Source organism: Lineus longissimus, chromosome 11 (assembly GCF_910592395.1).
Source record: "Lineus longissimus chromosome 11, tnLinLong1.2, whole genome shotgun sequence".
Classification (NCBI taxonomy): domain Eukaryota; kingdom Metazoa; phylum Nemertea; class Pilidiophora; order Heteronemertea; family Lineidae; genus Lineus; species Lineus longissimus.
The window spans coordinates 5410801-5433398 of record NC_088318.1 but is presented as its reverse complement, the minus strand read 5'-3'; the positions used below and the strand labels follow the sequence as shown (position 1 = coordinate 5433398).

At 40.5% G+C, this 22598-nt stretch overlaps 1 protein-coding gene across 1 annotated transcript in view; it reads right to left on the bottom strand.

Moving 5' to 3' along the window:
• Nucleotides 1–12602: 12602 nt before the first annotated feature.
• Nucleotides 12603–22598, bottom strand: part of LOC135496062 (thyrotropin-releasing hormone receptor-like) — a 222424-nt gene continuing 212428 nt past the window's right edge. The window contains exon 2 of the mRNA XM_064785172.1: nt 12603–12836. Coding sequence (XP_064641242.1) covers nt 12603–12836 — 234 coding nt within the window. The remainder of the gene's footprint in view (nt 12837–22598) is intronic.

The window sequence follows — 22598 nt, the reverse complement described above, 5'->3', positions numbered from 1 at the left end:
TTCGAGACGATGAAGATGATCATGATCATGAAGATGATGAAGAGGATGTTGATGATGATGATGTCGATAATGATGATGAAGATAATGAAGATAGTGAAGATGATGACGAGGATGATGATGATGATGATGATGATGATGATGATGATGATGATGATGATGATGATGATGATGATGATGATGATGATGATGATGATGATGATGATGATGATGATGATGATGATGATGATGATGATGATGATGATGATGATGATGATGATGATGATGATGATGATGATGATGATGATGATGATGATGATGATGATGATGATGATGATGATGATGATGATGATGATGATGATGATGATGATGAATTGAATGTGTTTAGGATTGTTAGTTTGATGATGATGATGATGATGATGATGATGATGATGATGATGAATATATGAATATGAATATTCATTCGACCAACAAAATTTACAAGGTGCATTAATGGAATACATAATATTGATTGTGGTCGGGAGCAGAACAAGACCAGATTGGCCGCTTAATGCCTGCTCCCTTATGAATTACATGTAGTACAATGTTAATTATTATATACAGGATTTACAATTTAATTTACAAGACAGTTCTATTTTACAGTGAAGGAGTGAGTAATAACAGTTATAAGACGAAAAAAGTTTAACGAATGTCGCAAACATAGCAGTTGCGAATTTGGCACTTTTTATTACAGGAACCCAAAATTTCATTTTTGTAGTATGTTGAAAAGGATTTTAAGCTAAAATTTGAGTGGAGTTTGTTTAGAGTTTGTTTTGAGAGAGAATTATATAATTTAGTTAAACTGTATCGTGGTGTCATTTTGGCATATTCGTGTCTTACATTTGGTATTTTAAATTTATCATTAATTCTTGTGGGATAGTTATGAACATCACTGTTAAATGAGAAAAAATTGTGCATGAAGTACACTGGTAAATCCTTTTTTAAAAATCTATAGAGAAATTTTATTTCAATTAATTTGTGGAAGTCCGGTAGTTTGAGTAGTTTCAGCTTTATGAATAAAGGGTCAGTGTGACCAATAGGATGACTGATAGTAATGGCACGAATAGCTTTCTTTTGTAATTTTAAAATTTCGTTGTGATCATAGCCCCAAGATAATATTTGATAGTTGAGATGAGCAGAGATGAGAGAGTGGTAAATCGTTATTAGAATTTTCTGTGGAATAAAATGTTTTAAGTAATTGATAATGCCGGTTGCCCTTGATATTTTTTTTGAAATATGATTTATATGTGAAGTCCAAGTAAGATCCTTATTTATAAGTAATCCAAGGAAGTTAAACGATTCAACACATTCGAGTTTCGTGCCTTCAATTTGTAAATCTAGGATGCCATTAAAAATTTTGTGTGTTCGTTCAAAGATCATAAATTTAGTTTTTGAGATATTTAAAGATAATTTATTTGCTTTTAACCAGTTTGCTATGTTTAATAGCTCGGTGTTTAATATGTGGTTTACCTTGGTAGAGAAAGAATGTAATTCGCTAAGTGAAGTTGTATCGTCCGCAGACATTATAAAATTGAAGAATTTACTTGCTTTGTTTAGATCATTGATGTAAATGGTAAAAAGGAGAGGCCCTAAGATCGACCCTTGGGGTACACCCGTTTTAATGACAGCATGGTCGGAGGTGTAACCAGAGAAATCAACATATTGACGTCTGTTGGATATATAAGTTTTCAGGAGATTTAGAGCAGAGTCAGTAAGACCGTAAAGGCTAAGTTTATGTAATAAGATATTATGATCCAATGTATCGAAAGCCTTGGACAGATCCATAAATATGGCAATTGATTTCTTGTTGTTATCCAAGGTTTTAGTTATTCTATCAATTAACTCTGCTGCGGCGAGGTCTGTTGAGTGTTTTTTTCGGAAACCATATTGACTTTCAAAGATTATTTTGTTGTCGACGAGATATTTAGTGAGTTGATCATGTATGATTCTTTCATAGATTTTTGAGATTGATGGAAGAAGGGATATTGGCCGGTAGTTGTTAAATGAATCTTTTTTCCCTTTTTTAAATAACGGAATAACTTTTGCTATTTTAAGATTGTCTGGGAAAATGCCTGATTCAAGAGAGCGGTTTACTAAAGCTGTGACAATGTCAAGAATTTCAAATTTGCACATTTTTAAGAGTTTAGTGGATATACCATCCCAGCCACTGCTAGGTTTCGGATTTAGATTGTCAATTACTTTAGCAATATCCATTCGGTTTATTTTCGTAAATTGAAAGGTCTTATCTCTTTGATTATCAAGGTAATGTTTGAAATCAGTGGTGATAGGCTTTATGTTTTTGAAAGTTTAGGACCGATATTTACAAAGAAGTCATTAAAACCATTGGCTATAACTGTTTTATCGGTTGTTTGTACATTATTTACACTGAACGAACTTGGTATTTGTTCACCCTTATTGTTTGATTTTTTCTTTATGATCGAGTTTATATTTGACCAGGTTTTTCTGCTGTCATTCGCACATTTGTTGATTTGCTCAGTGTAGTATGACCTTTTTGCTCCATGAATGAGTCGTCTTAGAATCATATTATAATTTCTGAGTTGATTATGTCTTGTTTCATAGAGTTGACAGTTTCTTGGAGTTCCTTTAAGTTTTTTGTAGAGTTTGTCCCTTTTCGTAATTGATTTGACAAGAGCGCTTGTAATCCAGGGTTCCTTTTTATGTCTATGTTTATTAAACTTAACAGATATCAGTGGAAAGTGTTTCTCTTTGCACTTGGTAATTATGGTATGAAATTTATTGAAGCTATCATTTATGCTCAGCGTTGACCAAGTTGGATCATGATGGAGATTTGCTAGGGTTACACTTAGAGTTCTTTTAAAATTCATAATATTTTCAGTGTTGAATTTTCTGAATTGAATGTGTTTAGGATTGTTAGTTTGATGATGATGATGATGATGATGATGATGATGATGATGATGATGATGATGATGATGATGATGAAGATAATGACGAGGATGATATGATGATGTCGATGGTGATGAAGATAAAGACGAAGATGTTATGATGATGTCGATGGTGATGACGACTATGACGACGATGATGACGATAATGATAACGATGATGATGATGAAGATAATGATGGTGATGACAATGATTATGTTGGTGATGTTGATGACGATGATGATGATGACGGCTTAATGACGAGGTGATGACGATGACGACGATGATGATGATTATAAAGGTGATGATGACGATACTACTGTTAATGATGATGTGAATGATGTCGATAATCCTGGGCTCAAGGTAACGAGTCAAAATAAATTATTCCTGACAATATGACAGAATGTGAAAAAAATTACTGAGATATCAGAAAAGTTGAGGATCGTCATTAAAACTCTACGCAGTTTTTCAATGACATTCGGCTCCCACATCTCAAAGTCTGATATCAATCCTCGGCATCACCGACATAGTTATGCTGTTCTAAAGGAGTTCACATCCAGCAAAAAGTAACCACGTCATTTTTTAGTGAGCGAATAATAAGTGCATCATGCACTCTATGAAAAGAAGATGAACTCGTGGCGAAACGAAAATTAGTTTTATGAGTTCTGACAGTGTTGATTGCCATAGTCACCAAACAAAAAAAACCCGCTGTAGTAGGAACGCAGCTTGCATGGTAAGTTCTGCCATAACGTAAGTCGTGGTTTCAATAGGGCATTTGCCCGCTGTTAAGTGATTTGCTCAGCCCCAGCGGGGAAAATACATCTGCCTCAATTACAAGTTATCTGCGCGCTAGCGCAGTTGTCAGGGCTACGGAAACACCATCAAACGACGCCAACCTCGCCGGCGGGGTAATTCACATAGTTACAAATACCCGCTGGTGCCAAGTGTAGTAAGCCGCAGCGGAATAAGCCCTTTGTGAAATCAGACCTTTACAGGGCACGTAAAGTTCCCTTGCATGGTTCCTGCTCGGGGCTTTTGTAGATTTCGATCTTTTTCGGGGCACCCGGGTTGACCTCGTCTGCTCTTGCTTGATGACGATCAGCGCCATTACCGGCTTCAGTTGTCATGCGAGCGACGGAAATCACATGGTAATTCTTCTTATACCCAACTAGTTGGAGAATCAGATTGTCATGCACACCAACTTTAGAAAAATAAATCTGCGCCCTTACTTTATGTCGATCAATTCCACGGTCTCAGATCAAAGACATAATTATTTTATTCGTCCGTGTTTTCGCTCATGCTGAACTGATCGTTGTGATTACTTTTGCAGTTGTTCAGGCAGGCAGGAGGGGTAACAACGATTTATGTAACCACCCGTCACCCCTTTAATTTGTCAGATCAACTGCGAATACGACAACCAAAATTAGTTATATGCATGAGCTATATCGCGTGTACGAATAAAAAATGTTTGTCTTTGATCGGAGACCGTGTCCTCGGACAAAATAATGTCATTTTCTGGCTTTGGCTGTGCTTTCATGGGCTTTTGGGAGACCTTAAAACGTATACATCATTCTCACGGTGGGTAAAGGTATTGGTTTACCTTTGTAACTCAAACAAGGCGCTCCTATTACGCTGTTGGAGGGGTACAATCGGATAAAAATAATAAGTGCGGGCCTTGCAGCCCATCAAATGAACTAATCTGTTATGTCGTCATTTCCTCTCCAGGTAAACACGTATTTTCCTTGAAGTGGACTTGACAAGATTGACATTTATCGTAAAGTGTGATATAATAACCGTGACCATAATAACAATACTGTACATCAAATAAGAATATTCTCAACTAAATACACAGTCTCGTAGTAAAGCACCATTTACCCCATCACGTAGCAGAGAGTCGAGTCATAGCAACTGCAAATAAAGCCCGAGTCCGCCTTAATCTATCTACCACAAGTATGGATCGCACCATCACCAGGCTGTGTTCACCGACCCTGGCCATCTCATAATGTACTTCGACTTCGACTCCAACTTACATATACGCCTAATATGTACCAATACACCACTGACACTGGAATGCATTCTAGAATGTATGCCAGTGTCGTTGCCAACACGAAACTCAGACACAATCATTTGTACTGATAATCAGACTTGGCTTGGCTCATAATGTACACATTTATGATTATAATGTGGGACTTAACGCGTCGCTCGATGAAAACTCAGACTGCACTTCATACAAAATGTGCTTGTAATGTTTCCTTTGCTGTTGCCTACCTATCCCGTATGGGTTACGGGAAGGTTGACTCCGTCTTCTTTTGGTCATATTTTACTTATTTGTAGGCCGCTCCCGGCCGCTCCCGGCCGCCCCTCTCTCGAACGGGGAGCTTTGCGTTTCTGTGTTCAAAATTCGACCCATCGTCTGTCGGAGCAGCATTTCGAACATAAACAATTGGTCCAAAGGGCTTTGACTCGTCTGCAGACCTATGTAACTTGGTCGTCTTCGAAGGGCATGCGGGAATCATCAGGAATATTCTCATCCACCCTTTCTAACAGCCTCCATGAAATGACACCATTGAGTGGTTAGAGCTGGTGATTGAGCTCGACTACTACCGGTAACTGTTGCTGGGTGTTTATAAAGCTTGTACAGTATTTGAGATTTTTCCATACAACCTCTATCCTGTTACATTGTAAGATCGCAAGAAAAATTGCGCCAGTTGTATGAGACATGGCCGGCAGGCAACGGTTTACATGTCAGCCTGAAAATGATGAAACGCGAGTTAAGTGCCAGGTGGCAAGCTCGACAATGCCCGATACCCTAGAGGTCTAAATCTGCGTTTTAGAAAATATTCGATATTTAGGTCCGTGTTACTGTGTAATAGCATCCTCGAGATAAATTACTCTAAGTTAGAGTGTACTGATTGTGTCCGTGCCATTTGCGGTATTCTTGTGCCGCCGCGCGTGTATGTGAGTCTCGGCTGGAACCTCGCTGTAGATGTAGGACTTTCCTAAGTAGTCTTGGCTTTTACGCCCTGAAAATACAAAAATGTATAAGAAAATAAACAGAAGTATTTAGTGTACACGTACATGTTCAAGTATTAACCCTACATCCTGATATTGTGAGGAATAATCTGGAAAGTGAATAACTAAAAAGAGAGCACGTTGTAGTATGTAAACATGTATAATAACTAATATTAATTTCGTACGCACTGCGGTATGGGAGAGGGATACAAATATATTATACATGTAGTTATTCTTGTTGCTGTCCATAACTTATCATTTCCTTTTCAGTTCCTTTTCAGTCGCACATCCCAATAAATAGTTTTCCAGAGATCATTTTCTCCCGTTTCAGTCGCTGGCTATACATGTGTATATCAGCAACGCTTCTTTGGCTTGGTGTTTCTTGTATTTTTCAATTTTCGCACAGAGATTGCAAGTTTTATTTTATTTTAATGTGACTTGGGTAGCAGACGGCTTGGTATCAATCATGCTATTAAATCACTCCTTGGACCTTCAGGGACCGTTATTAAGATTAGTAATGCAGTTCCTTCGAAGTCCCTGATCCCATGATCAAGCTAAAGTCAAGCATACAACTCATTAGGAATTAAGACGTCTCCCTCCCTCATGATCACCGCAAAGAATAACTGATCCGATTAGCCTTTGCGGACCGTTTGATGGCTAAGCGGTGTCAGTGTGACCACCGCGGGACCCATCCATATATCGCCCCTTGAAGATGTCTCGATATCCGCGGCCATTAGCTTGTGTAATCGGGTATGATTTCTGATGGTGTTCAGTGGCTTTGAAGGTTACCAAGCTCACTTGTCATAACCAGTGATCGAGCTTGGTAGTCATTGACAATGGCCAGTGATCGTCGTGGTCAAAGTATGAAGGATTCTCTTAAAAGTCACCCATAAATCGTGTCTGAACTCAATATTTAATCGCCAAGGGTAAAATTGTTATGTTGATTTGAGTTATCTCGGTTTCTAGGCTGAATTGAGTAAGGAATGTCGAGAATCAACAAATTGATTTAGCGTTGAAACTTTTTCCTCCGTGAAAACATTCAACGAACCTGGCCAACACAATACGTCAATCACAACAACTCAACTATACTTTACAATGTAAGTCACCGTCTCAATACTATTGCTGTACATAAAACCTTGTTCATGTAAATTTCTTGTTTCCTCCTGTCGAAGTACACTTCACGCGCGAAACTTTGAATAGGAATTATACGTATTCATACAGAAAATCGGTGTGTGGACTGATGGTGAATTTCAATCACCCTTTCCTCGGTCATGAGGCACAATTTGAAATCTACACTGGGTCTCTAGTCGCCAAGTTTGTTAATGAAGATATTATCAAGCTGTGTAGGCCTACACGACGCATCGGTAATGAAAACTAAACACCATGTCAGAAACTTGTCAGAAAATAATCAACAATAATCTGCCTTATGCTGCCAATTTCAATGAACACAATAATCGTATCCGCCACGAGAATAGGTTTATAACCTGATCTAATTAACTTTTGCGGACCGTGTGGTGACGGCTTGGCGCTGTCAGAGTGACCATCGCGAGTGCTTGTCCACATATCCCATCTGGAATATCCGCGGTTATTATCTTGTGAAATTGGCCATGACTTCTGACGGTGGTCAATGACTTGAAGGCCCTGAAGATCACTGGTCTATGGCACAAATATTAACGGGTTGTTTATATCGACACCCGAAAAGTATCTGGCTATTATCTTGTGTAATCAAGCGTGCCGTCTGATAATGGTCAATGACTTCAAAGCCATAAAAATCACTGATCAATCACAGACGTTCAGATTTAGTATCGATCAGGTCTTGATAAAGTCAAATTGAACTTCTGATACATGTATAGCTAAAGATATCATGTAGGTTATAGGACCGTTGTTAAGTGCCGATGTTCGCCAACACATTACAATGTACAGTTGAAGTGTCGTGTCCGTTACGGCTAAACCGTTATACAAATGTACTCAGTCAGCGGTACATCTGCAGGGAGCCGACGCGCCATTTTATTGACCGTATATATTTACATGTGTACAATGACTTTTTGTTATTCGTCTTGTCGAGGCAAAATCCGTCCTATTATTCGTTTTGCCACCGGAGGCAAGCGCGTTTCATTAACTGTCCTGTCAAAGCACATCAACATCGCTTTATTATCCGTTTTCTCAACGCACGGCAAAAGCGTACACTGATCTGACTCAGTGAATCGTGCTTTGCGAATTAATTAGGCACGCCCATTTCCGTCGCTAGATTTTCGATTGTTTGATCTCGACAGGTTCGTTTCGACTAGAAGAAATCGTCACACTTCACTCTTCGAGTGGATCAATATGCAATCACCCAATCATCAATGATCATGGAAAAGTCCGAGTGAACACATGCCGAATCGGGGATGCCGATTTATCAGCGGTGTGCGTCAATCCTTTCAGGAATAACGACGCGCAACGTCGATAGATCGCGATGGATATACATGTAGATGCAAGAAGTGTGTTTTGCACAGCAGGACAAAGCACAGGGACAAGTGTCTCTTTGCATTAACTTGAGCAAATAAAGTGATGCAAAATAGCAGTTTCCACTACAGCGACGATCCGAGGAAAATGCGCGGTTTTCATAGTTATTGACTCGGTAACTGTAACTGACCACAAACACATTATTGTATAATGCGGCATATATGAACAAAGAGTGCTAAAACTCCTGCAGTGGACTCCATAACTATTGTTTGAACTTACTTAAGGATGAATTCAGGCCTGGTCGTCTTTTTATCTTCGAGGTTCGAAAGTTTCTACCTCTCTTCTTTGGTTTCTTTTGCCCAGGGCTTGATCGACATTCATCAAGAGGACGTTGCGCCTCATGAACGCCGATCCTTGAGTAATCTATAGTTCAAACTATTGAAGACGCTCCCAGGGGCCACCGGATTTCAGTTTGCAGGAAACACCGCGAAAACATTATTTGAATAAGTTAACAACATTATACCTCACAGCTAGCTGTTCATTGCCTCTGTACCTGAAGCGAAAACAGCGTGCAAAATTACAATAATAAAAATAGCAATTCCAAGCACTTATGCATTGCTTAAACAAGACAAAGTGAGAAATATCTGATTATTTTTGCGCCTTAGTACCCAATGTTGTGCAATAATGCGTTCTTTGATGTGAAGTACTTAAGAAGACGCAATCAACATTAATTTTTATATTTCTTAAAATTAAACTACAACCGCCACAGGGCCATCAGCCATTTCACGTTAGCCACGTTAGCCTCTTAAGGGATTTTGTCAGCATCATTAACACTCCAATAAAGAACTGCACAACGCACAATAGGAGAGAATGAAATGAGAAAATCCCCCATCAGAGTTTTTTAATCATTTTTCTTTTGATTACAAATAGGCTACATGTAAACACAAGTGACGTTTTATTACACTTCGAAGAACTCTTCCAATTGATAGTTACGAATCAGTAATAAAACTTTCCACAATTTTTTAACCTCCGCCTGGTAAATGTCCAGGTATGAAATTGCTGATTGTGAAATGGGCACTACAAGTATAATTTCAAAGGGAGAGGCAATTTCCATCTCATTGTCAACGAGTTCAATGACCATAAGAAATTGAGGGATGTTCGCATGTCAAAATCAACTTTTCATTTGCAGATGCGCTCAGGTTTCAGGAAAAGGTGAAATTCGACTGAACCAATTGACTCGTTCGTGACTTAGTAGCAAGCGTACTATTGAATCAGCAACCAGACTGCTTGCTATACAGGTGGCTGATTAATAAAAATTCCGTAATCAGTATTATTTTGTTTCAACAATCTGATAGACGAGCTGAGGAGAGTACGCGGTTGCACTTTGGTTGAAAGACCCGTATGCTCTTGCTGTATTTTTGTAAACGTTGCAGGGAATTACTTCGAGAATGGACTCTGGGACTTCTTTCATCTTCATCAACATAACCAATGATCTCTCACATGTACAAGTACGTACAGTGTCAACTAATCACCTGGTCAACTAGGACACCGGTTGTCCAGGGCTGTGTAACATTTCTATTTGTCACCACACTGTTATAGTTTAGTGAGAAGAGGTCAGCCTGGTTCCTTTGGCCAGATCTATCTGAAAACACTTTACAACAGTCGTGGGGAGCGGAAAGAAACGGATCCATTTCCTAGACTAGCGATCCAGCGCACTCGAGTCGCTTTTGAGCAGTGTGTCTGTGTTTCACCCTTCATGTTGCATCTCGCGACAACCGTGGCACGAACGTTCACACTAGTCATCCCTGCCTGGTTCTCTGAACAAAGGAAGGAACAGTCTCAAAGGTATCATCGACCTTGAGCCCGGCCGAGTGTTGTTCATGTATAAATTAGTTTGACCAATGCAGACGATCAGGAAAAAATACAGCAAATTCAAAATCAAGGTTCAGCATCAAAGCTAAGGTTACTAGACATCAATTTCCCTGTGGTCATATAAGTGCGGTCAGTGACACAGGGAATATGTATTTGTTGTTATTCGCTGAATGGACCCAATATTCGTGCCTGAAAATGGATATGCAAGGAATAATTTATCGTGGACAGTTCCCTATGGCATACATGAAGATCAATGGTCAAGATGGCAAGGTATGTATTTCGACCGCAAAATAACGGACTGTACCGGTTATGCATTCTGATTGCACCATACGAAACGACTTTTTTTCAAAGCTTACTTCAAATCGATGAGAAAAAAAGTTGTGAAGAGCAGCTCAACTCGGGGCGCCTATACTGTAGTAGAAGTTTCAATAAACCTGTTTACTTGTCGCTATGGTTACGAACATTCTTGGTCTAGTTGTTACATGTTTAAGTTTATAAGGATTCTGCTCATCATAACATAACAATGTACTTCAGCAGATAATGATAACTTGTCAACATATTACGAAGTTTTATTTTCAAAAAAGCGGGACCAGATGTTTACATAGCGATGGAAATTTTAAATTTAACAATTATAGCTAATGCTCCCGCTTCGATTGTGCAAATATTGTTTCGTAAGTATATTTACAAATTTTTAATTTTGCGGTAAAGTTTCACTGACAGCAGACTGAACACCATGAAGTGTTTTTTAAAATGCTTCCTATCATGATACTGGTGCCCTCTACATTTGTGCGGAGACGTACATGTACATTGTAACCTTGAAATCAAGGTTTACCGATGTGAATTGATGCTACTGTCTTATTATTTTCCCTTCAATACGGTCTCATTTGAGAACTAAAACCTCAGCCAGCAGTAGTCGGGACAAATTTTCAGATTTTGCATCCGGTTACGCATGCGCATTGATAAGTCACCAATGTAACCAAGTCGTAACTGTACATAGGGAAAGCCGCTGCTAAGGGTTGGCAGTTGTTGAAAAACATGCACGTGTCGCCCATCCTCGACAAGAGCCACGCTCGACATTATTTACTCCCGATGATAGGGCTTCGACTAAAGGATACCATCATGTACAGTCAGTATTGGGGAAAGCCTTCTTTAGCTTTGAATCTTGCTACTCGTCCACGCCAGTTTTTCTGCTCGGTTTGCTAGCTTTGTTTCTACATGCAGCACAATGACAGCACAAAGGCGTTTCTTGAAAAACTCCATGACATTTGCTGGTGAACAGTTCATTGACATTAGGAAACCGTTCCTCAAAGGCTCAAAAGCATAACGGAAGCTAAGGAAATTGTTTTCTAATAAAGGGGATGATCTTGAGGCAAATATTTTATTCTCCATTTAGTCGTGTTAAAAAGAATAAGTCGTAATCGTTATCCGGGGAATAACTTGTATAGCTAGTCTCCACAGGCAATAGCTAAACATTCCTCATATTTCGTGAAATGGGCTATGCCTATGGTTTCTTGAGAGATGTCGAGGCGAGAATGGCTTTACTTGTTGTGCCTTTTTCCGCGCTCAGCAATATTCTCAAACAATTTACGCTAATTCGATAGGATGGAGCAACAGTCAACTCCTAAAGCAGCTGAGGCCCTGGGCATATAGGTTCTATCCCTTGAACTTCCTCATTTTGAAAGAACTTTTCAACAATAAAAGCGGGGAAACTATCATTTACGAGATAAAAAACAACTTTGAAGGAAAAGCGGGGCTTTGTTCAGTTAGCATCCCTATTCCCTTCGGGCGTTTCGCAGAAAAATGTGGCAGTACTCCTCTGGCACTTGAAAATATCCGATTAAATTCTCGGATTAAAGTTCCTCCAATGGTTCTTACTGCCAAGAAACCAAATAATTGCCCAAAGCGTTTAGAGAAAGGAGCAAGATCTATGCAATTAAGCCACCCCAGACGTACGAGGTGTTTTTTATACTAAGTTCCCTGTGGAAACGCAGTTCGCCGACGCATTTATAACACATTTACTGCTCAGATTAATATTTCTTGTAACTACCATGAACATAAATGTTGACCAAGGTTTTTAACCTCCCTCTACAGGCCTGTAGAGCTCAGTTAACATCCACCATATACAGTGTTCAGTTTGAATGGTTTCGCCCAGAGCAAAATCCACAAACCAATCGTTTCCAAGCTCAACTGCATTTACTGTTTGTTACCATTAACTACTTAATAGTCATTTTCACTATGTGATTTTAAGAGTGCAGAGCTGATGCAATGCTCACATCAATTTGCGGCATGCGCTGTTCTGTCCGACGCCTTGCGACCAATTTCTTAGCACAACCAAGAAAACTATTCGAAGAATATTATCAGTACTTACCACATGTTAAAAGTCTCTTGAAGGCACGACGGAACTTGACCGACATGGCGTTGTATAAAATTGGATTAATGGCGCTGTTCATGAAAACCATCATACGGCAGAGCAGTCGGAACCACATGTCGTGGTAGGGCCGGGAGCTGAAGGAATTGAAGACCACCCAGGCCCGGTATGGTAACCATAGGATTGCAAAAAGTCCCACCACTATGGCCAGCATTTTGATCACCTGAAAAGAGAAAGATGCACGAGGAATAAGATGTTGTAGAGCTGCAGAATCCTTCTGAGGCACTGTTGGTCTGAGGTTGGACGCGACTGGATCGTTACAGAAGTCCAGAAGGTTCACTCAGACTCAACACTCAATATTCAAACCTCGACCTGGTACGTTTGCGAATGTATCTTTGATCACTGCTTTCTTTCTCGAAAATGACTAACTTAAATATTGAGGTTTGAACGGTTTAATACATTGACAAGAGGTCTGAATAATGAATCTTGAATATCAAATATGCTTTTTCGGCTCCCGTATGCCCAGTTCACCACTCAAGACGGCGACCTTGTCCTAATTCTTGACGCGGGCTTGACCCATAAAAGCTTTCGGGGCCGACCCCGGGAACTCACGTGACCACAAGTGAGAACACGTGACAAGATACACAAAGACCGATACTGAAATACACGTATGACATGATTTATTATTTATGACTAAACTGCCGTGTTATGTTTCAGTTCATTAACAATTAATACCAGGTGCAGTTTCGTAATATGATCATATATACCAGGACCATCGAGGTTGGTTTATAGTGAATTCGCTTTAAACAAGGCTAATATGATAATTAGTAGAATGATTGGAGATTTCGCCTATTCTAAGAATCTTAAAGGGACAGCTTTGCCGTTGTATTCACCTGTTCAGGGGATAATACTCCTGCTTGTCGAAACAGCGAATTTTAGTCCGCTCAAAGTTCAGATCGCCATGTTGAAGATCTTAATTGCATGGTGTTGTGGAAAATTATATTCCGACGGTAAAGTGTCGTGCAGGCCGCTTTTCATGTTGGGTTTCAACTAGATGCGCATCATAGACGTAATCATTGACCCCGTAGAAAGAGTTCCACGGTATATGCAACTGTACATAACCAGAGTTTTCAAATAAATTTGTTTTAAAGACTGACATAACCAAGCATGGCTTCGGCACAAGAAATGAACTATATATTGTCACAGAAACCTATTCAATGTATACTTTTGTAATCCTCATCTATCAGGTTACCTACTGTCTCTCATTCGAGCTCCCAGTAGCCAGTCCCCTGCACAGCTCTAAAACCTCACTTCACCATAGATCAGAGAGGGCATAGAAACATGCTGACTTTGAACTCATAAAGAGCAGGTAACATAAGTCAGGGAAAGAAGATGTTCTGGGTGTCTGGGCTCATGAAGAATAGCAGGTCTGGCAAGATGCTTTCTGTCATTGTCTGTTTCTTAGCCATCGAGGAAATAAATATCAAGTGTGGGGATCGTTTCTTAACTACAAGTCCGCCGAGGCTGACAAAATGAGGTATTGTAGAAAAATGGGCTTGTCGATCTAGGTCTTAAACCTGGTGAATGCTTTAATTGTGACTATATCGAGGCAATCCTCATCATGTCCTGGCTTTACGTCAACAACATTCTGGGGCGCAGGGAGCTTTTTCATTGACAAGAGCTGACTTTCATTTCCTTTTAGGAGAAGAGCAAGAGTTAGTTTGGCAGACGAAGAAGTGTCCATCCATATTGGCATGTATCGTGTATCTGATCGTATGTGACTAATGCATCTAATTTTCACAATGAAATATGTCAAAACGGTCAGTCGGAATTCATAGAAGAAACGAGTAAAGCTATGATCAATTTATCCTACTTCAAAAATTTCAAAAATTTCAAGAATTCTGCTCTTTTTTAGAATACCATGATACAAATATCATTATGAGCAGAGCCGTATCGATCCCGGTATCATGGTCAGAGAACCCGTATAAATCAGCCAGAGGGCGGAGAGGCTGATATACTGGTTCGAGGCCATGATACAAGGGACTGATATGGCTTTGCTCATAAGATAACATCTGATTAAATATCCGGATGGGGGCAGCACAGTCGAATACCACACGCGTTTTAGACTCGACAAGACAATCCGCAAAGAAAGATGCTTGATCGACCGATCGCAGCTATAGCTCAAGCTGCATCACTATCAGCCTGCGTCTCATCGGTAGTCAGCAGCTTTGCACATTGTAGTTCATAGCAGCCCGTCTGGCTTTACGTACGGCGTCACATTTAAATGAAACGGCCAGGGGCCATTGTGCTCACCGTATACATCTTTTAGTAGGCAGGATCATGCTTAATTTACAGGTGAATATGGCGAACACAATCAGGCACGAAGAATTTTTTTAGATGAGTATTGATGCCTAGTAATAAGACAGGGCAGTATATAATTTTATGATCTGACCAATAATTGTCTATGACATCGACAAGATCAATATTGTGTGATAGGGTAGCGTTGGTGAAGACGAGGTCTAACTTTGAGTCATAATCTGTGGTGTTTTTAGTCATGTGCTGGGTGAAATCAAATCCTTGCAGCATGTAGGTTTCTAACCTTGAATTATAGTTTTCGGTACTGGCTATTCACTTCATGTTGAAATCACCCATAGGTCAAATAAAAAAACCCGTACGAAATGTGATGTATCCTTGCTAGGGGTAACCACCATAAAAGTTTAATCAAAAACAAATCAGTAATAAGCGAGATATCACACTTTTAAGTTTTGTGTTTTAGCCCCCTGGTGGCCAAGTCAATAATCAGACCCGAGCGAAATTCAGTGTCAGGGTACATATGACCATGGGCATGATGTTATCAAAGTTTCAGGTTCATAGCACAAGCGGTTAAGAAACGTGCCGCTATCGGTGAAATTTTAGAGTTTGACGTCTGCGACCTTGACAAGTTGGTCAAATCAAAAACCCGTATGAGTTGTGATGTATCCTTGCTAGGGGTAACCACCATAAAAGTTTTATCAAAAACAAATCAGTAATAAGCGAGATACCACACTTTTTAAGTTTTTTGTTTTAGCCCCCTGGTGGCCAAGTCGAGAATCAGTCCGGACCGAAATTCAGTGTCAGGGTACATATGACCTTGGCCATGATTTGTAAGACGTTTCAGGTTCGTAGCACAAGCGGTTAAGAAACGTGCCACAGGATACGACGGACGACGGTGACGACGGACGACGACGGACACAGCGCTATCGTATAGACTCCCCTTACGGTGAGCCAAATAGCCAATCAGATACCTGTACAGGTTACATTATCAATGCATGTTCTTGACAATAGTGTTTTGGCAGCAACGAGACATATTAAATACGTTTGAATATCAATCTAATCCGTTATCTTTTGTGATCTGGACACTTTTGATTCGAATCTTATAGTCACTCGGAAAGAAAACGGGAGATTTTTGATATCAACATTTCTGACTTTGTGCTGTTTTCCTGACAGTATAGTGCTTTCCATATCATCGGGGCAAATGTAGTTTGTTAAACACAGGAATGTGACCAGATCACATGATACCAAAGGATAGTGGTATTGCACAACACCAGATTATCCATAGGCATGATAGGGTAGGCCTGACCAATGCTCTTTCACGGTGTCAGCCATTGCCTGTCAAATATGATACCGGGTGCCTAGGGCTTCGTAAGATTACTATTTGTGATCAAACTCATCACAGTTAAGTGCAAGGGGTCAGCCAAGTCCCTTTGGCCAGATCCACAATATCTGAAAAACACTTTATACACAATAGCAATGGTGCTGTTATCACTACGACTGATGTAAACTTAACGCTACAACTGTCAGACAACATTAATCCGTCATATTTTGATATTAATTGTCTAACTTTCAAAAGTGGGACGTTTTTCATTCAGCCTATACAGAGAAAACCTCTATACCTTGCCATCGTGTCATCCGATCAGCCGCATATCCAGCAAGCCCTGATCGACGACCATGTGCGACAGACCAAAAGCAACTATCTATCACTTCCATTGGCATCCAATCCCATGCATCATTCTTATAGCAGTTTGTAACTATGGGTTGTCACCAGGGAGTAGCCACTTTCGGGTAAACCAAAGATTGAGTAGTCAAGGAAAAAAACAGTTCACGAAATAGGCGTCTAGACTGCCGAGTACATGAATCATTTCCAAATGTATAATCAAATGAAGCAATTGACTGATAACGCACGTGTGAACCAACCTTGTTAACTTCTGTTCTATGCATGTAGTGCATTCCAGTACTTGTAGCGATCTTTTCCCCTACTGGAGTTGGGGGCAGATTTTTTGTATCATCACCATTCCAAGCTGTGGCGGACCATTAAAACGTTGAAAGTCACTGTCATACTAATGCTATGCTAACCTTAGCCATTACCCTCATCCTAAGCATGATAATTTCATTTATTCCCACGACAGTTGGGGACACTTGATGCGTTCCACCCAAAGGACTCCTAATTGAATGTCTGCAATCCAAAGTAAAAGGATCACGTTAAGGCCTATGGCGATAGCCAGGGCTAGAGTTTGGGTCAGCATTTTCAAGATAGTAACTAACAACGCTTAAGATCTGCTACATCTTAGTATGGGGATGATGTAGCGTCCGGAATTCTCGTGGGAGAAATGGCACTCGTCGATGAGTGGCAGGCCTTATTCCATCATAACACCATTTGGCCTACCGCCAGTCAAAAATATTCGTGGTGCATCTCTTCCCCACAATAGCAGAATCGGACTCATTAGAACTTGGTGTAGTGGACAGGCATGACGGGAATAAGGTTAAGCGATATGTGGCAAAAAGAAACAGAGGGATGTGATCAGAATAAATCGTTTGCCTGGCCATTTTGTTACGGTGTAACTCTAGAGTAAGAGGTTAGATTGGCGCCTGGTTATATTATCTATCACGGACATTTGAGTGGAAATAGTAATATGAAGTTCAAGAGAAGACCGGAGAAAGCCAAAATAGCACTAATACAATCATTGAGCTGACTAATAGTTTGGGAAGTCCACTTCAAAGTTAGCAGTTGCTCCGAGGACTTTCTGTGATGGTTCAATGAACCCCGGAAATTCGATTTCACCGTGGCCTTCGGGGCATCAACACGCGTTCTTTCCAGGCAAGGGGATGGTTCCGAATCTGAATGGCAAGTATACTCTATTTCTGTATCATGTAACAGCCAGTCGTCGTGATTACTCTCGCCCCTTATATTCACCACACCAGCGAAAAACTGTGAAAATGAAAGAAAATTTGCACACACCTTCTATGTATTACATTCATTCAGGCGAATTATCGACCTGTTCATTCTTGTCATGCTCACCTATTTATAACCGCCCTAATGAGCAGGACTCGCCGATGTGAGAAATCGAGGTCGCTCGGAGAATCCCCTCTCACGACTGATTACTACTGACCATGTTATGATAGCTCCAGTTCCTGAACTTGTATCGATCTCATATTTAGTATTCAAGACAGTTTCGTTCCTGAATGTAGCAGAGAGATCATTAGGTGGGAAAAGTACGTTCTGGCGGCAAATTGAGACGAGATGGGCGATCATGTGACGATCATGTGATTAGGGAAATCCGGAACGACGCAGGCTGGACAATGGCACCAGCGTATTTTTACACGGCAACGAACGTCACAAACCAGCATGAAAGTATGAAAAACGCGGGCGATTACAAGAGCTTCTATTGATTTGCTACGGCGACACAGACGAAGGACCATGATCGAATAGACAATATAGTTGGGTTTTCGGAGAAGGAAATACATCAAATTTACATGTACGGCCGCTGACCATGCATTACTTTATGGGCATTGCCTAAATTCTCCCATAACCTCGTTCCTTATAGTATGAAGGAAGGTAGTTTATGACTGACATATTTGTGCTTTCAGTGTATTTCTTTGAATAATAAGGATACTATAACTGTCTAAGTCTAAAACATTAACTAGACAGTCGCTGCGCTGCTGAGCTCCCTTGAGCTACTTTTTGCCAACCAGTCATAGACTCCTCCGCAGTCGCGTAACTACCTCGATACGCGGTCTGTGTTTCGTTTATTCCAAGGTTCGTGGAGTACGAGTCACAGGTGCGTAAAGATACCAAAACCATTACGATCAATTAGCCTCGAATTAAGAGTATAGATTACCTTTAAAATGAAGTGAATGCCCATTTAAAACAAAAAAGGCTGTTCTCTGGAATACAACTTTAGAGTAGAACTGACTCTCGTCCTAGAAATTGGCATCCACTTTGTTTTGAAAGAGTTCTAATTGAATGGATTAAGGAAGTTCTAGCCAAAATGGCGGCCAGACCTTAACCGATACACACGACCGGAAAAATAATGCACATAACACTCTTTACAATGTGTGTTTTCTGTGGGTTTCGCGTTGACTAATCGATCGCTATTAATCTGTTGATTCTGATATCGTCTTGCGCCTGTGCCTCATCTGGGACATCAAGGTGTAATTGCAATCATTACTGGCAGAGAGAATATCCTTCGATCTGCTTTGAGAGTGGTCCATAGCCGCTTAGTCTGACGTTCACGGAAACATGAACTTTATTCCACCTGGCTTGATTGCAGAATCCCTGAGAAATGCTTCAAAGAGGGAGGTTTGTTAAGGATTCTGCAATTGGGCCTTACCCTTTTTAACTCTGTCACTTATTAACTATTATCTAGAATTAATACAGTCTTTATTAATTTTGCTATAATGCACATCAAGAGGCTTTTGTATATGCGTGTATAAACAAACTTCCTTCAATCAGGGTTACACTTGATACCACAACTAACTTTCCATTAGCGTCAACATGTTTGTCTGCTGTCGCACACCGATTGTCCGGCCATCATCCTGTTGTATGCAATAACAACCAATATCCTACTGTGTCAATCCCACGTTTACGTCTCGACAGAGACAAATAAAGAGGATATACAAACAGGGATTAAAGGACCTGTCTTATTCAACCGACTTGTCACGAGCGAACATCGGATGGTGCATTAGTACTCGCGGGGCAAGCGGATATTGATCATATCGAAAAAAACTACAGCGACAATTGGCGCACACTTTCACCAGGTGATTCAGATATCAGTGCAATCACAACTAGTCTCATATAAACAAAGAGACATATATAATCAGCGCCCGAAAATGGTAAACACGGAGAAGCACAACTAGCTGTGCACCCGTTCATCCAAGTTGTTGGAATCGTCTGGCAATCTTACCGATGTCAAGGAAATCAGTGGCAAAATTGATATGGTTGCCACTGTTTGAAGTTTTTGCGACTTGGTCTTAGATAAATCTACAGTAAGACACTTTGTGGAACTCCTTTGCACTCGATGTACTACAGCATATGTAGGGTATCTTGATATAATGTTTGGCTTTGATTTGTGCTGTTCAACTTTATCGGCTGATGGTGTTGAAGGTTAATATCAAGACCGACCGTAATTTAACGTTAAGCGGGTGTGATGGCTAAAGATCGAGGCGGGCAGGCCTAAGGCCTTCAACCGCCTCGGAGTTTAACGCAGTGATTTCCGCTGCGCATCCACAGGCATTTCACGAGTTCATAACACTGTTACAGTTGAACTATTGGTCAAATTTCAAAGCGTTTGGAAAGGAGCGTCAAGTTTATTAAAAAACGCTGCGTGAAGCGTTTATGCTCAAGGAGTTTTCGCACAGGACCCAAAACGCCAACGCGAACGCCTTGTTCCATCGTTCGAATTCCTGATCATGATGTCAAAAAATGTGATAGGCGCTCGCGTTGGCGTTTCGGGTCCTATGCGAAAACTCACTAATCTCAATGCACCAACGCCTAACCTAAAAATAGGCAAAAGTATAAAACCACTAAAACCAATAAAAGTTTATTTCTTAGGGTGCAGTGTGAATAATATGGACTACTTTCAATAATTATTTTGGTTGTCAACACGAGTCACATATTTGATTCGAACGAAAATTCCTGTACAGCGGTAGTTGCATCTTTTTTTAAAGAAATGGCGACTGATATTTCAAAAATGTCTTGAACGCGCGGTCATGTCCCTCGATTAATGCGTCATGCCTGCAAATTGTGTTTGGCCCTCTTGTATGGGCGACGGAGTGATGCTGTCGGATTGAGGTGATGGATGCGAAGTAACACAATTACTCCAAGTCAGAGCTCTTGTGTTTGTGTGTGGTAATGTACATGCACTCTTAGGAGAAAATGCCATCTCCACAGCACACTGACACGAGCCCTGACAACTCAACCAACAGTACTTATATGTAACTGTTGGGAAAGGAATACCCTCGTGAAGTCTTCAAAAAAATTACATGCACTAAGGGGCACGGCTTAGGTACATTTGTAGCATATCACCTTATTTTTAACTGTAATTGGTTCCATTGTTGTACATGTATTATGGACCTATGTTTGACTGGATCTCTTCAAGAAATGTGAAAAAGGTGTCTGTCAGTGATTAGCTTTTCACTCAGTTGAGACTCAAAACTCGAAACTTGAAGTCGAACTCTGATTTTCTGACGTTGAAAGTTTTAAACATAAAATTCAAAGCCAGTTCTACGCTTTCTTTGAAATCAATGAAGGATTTCAAATCCATAAAAATCAAGGAACTGCAAATTAAACGCCAATCACATCAGTACGACACCTACATTAAGACTGCCCGATTTAGCAACATAATTGCTTGGCTCTTCGATCCGTCACACATTCGCGGATAGACGAGTAGATGGACTGATCCCGGTTTGATGCACATGTAGCTCTTCAATCATCCTGACAGCGAGCCCAACTTTAATCATCAAAAGTGCTTGGCGGTTCCATAACATATCGGATGTGTAGATGAGTACATATACCGAGATGTTCACATACCGATCTCGATGACCTAGTGGTTAAGGCACCCGCCTCGAGAACGGAAGGTCGAAGGCCCTCGGTTGGTTAGCCGCCAGCTAGTTAATTAAAGGGTACTAACTGCCTTCTCGCCAGGCACCTGGCATTACAGATAGGATTCATTGGAAGTAAAGAGTGCCCAATACAAGCCAAAGCTGGCCGGTCTTCATTAAGGGTGAAACTAAGCTTTACTTTATTTTATACATGTAGATACATGCAAGTACTTTGACTTGCAGGAAGGTGTGGTCCAAAGGATTACTATAATTATAGATCATTTAGACAGATAGCGCATGCTCTATCCTCTACCCTCGACCCTAAAAAAATGTCCTATTTAGACGTCATCACGCCCTACTTGTATTTGCTGTGCTTTATCTGAACCGAGCGCCGGAGATTGTAGTCGCCGCAAAGCAGCAAGTTGGTAATTGAATAATTGAGCCTCATGAAGGATCGATAGAATGAAAAGAACATGCCAAAATAGGCATCGAAATCGTATTAGAGAACGGAAGAGCTATTGTCGTCGAAGATTTGCCATAAGAAGCTTGTCAAGTCAGATCATTGATTTGTTCAATCCGCATACAAAACTCAACCATCACGCCAGTAATAGAAAATACGAGTCTATACGATGATATTTGTTCAACCCTTTCTTCTTCATGATGCCAGCACCTATAATTTACCATCCTGGTGTATTTGACAGCTCCGAAGATTATCTTCGCCATCCTTGCGCGGTTGAATTCCGCGGACGTCCGCAATTGCCACCATGGGTATTTGCTCATTGAGTGAACTATCTGGCCTGATTGTTAAGTTGTAATCTAAGCTGAGATGTATGATTGGTGACTTCCGTTCATTTCCCAGCTAATCATGTCGATGATTGGGTGGAACCGGGCCTGGGGCAGAACGTGATATTCATGAAGCGGATCGCTTTGCGTTACCATCCAAATATCTCAAACACGACGCTCGGTTTTCTTATCTTTCAGGCATTATTGATGCCGTCTTCATGTAAGGTAGAATGGGGTATTTGTAGCCCCGGTTTATTTGCAGCCCCTGTATTGTTTGATGCATGGGGATATCAATCAATATTATACTAGACAAGACTACCATAAACCCCATTCTACCTTACATGTA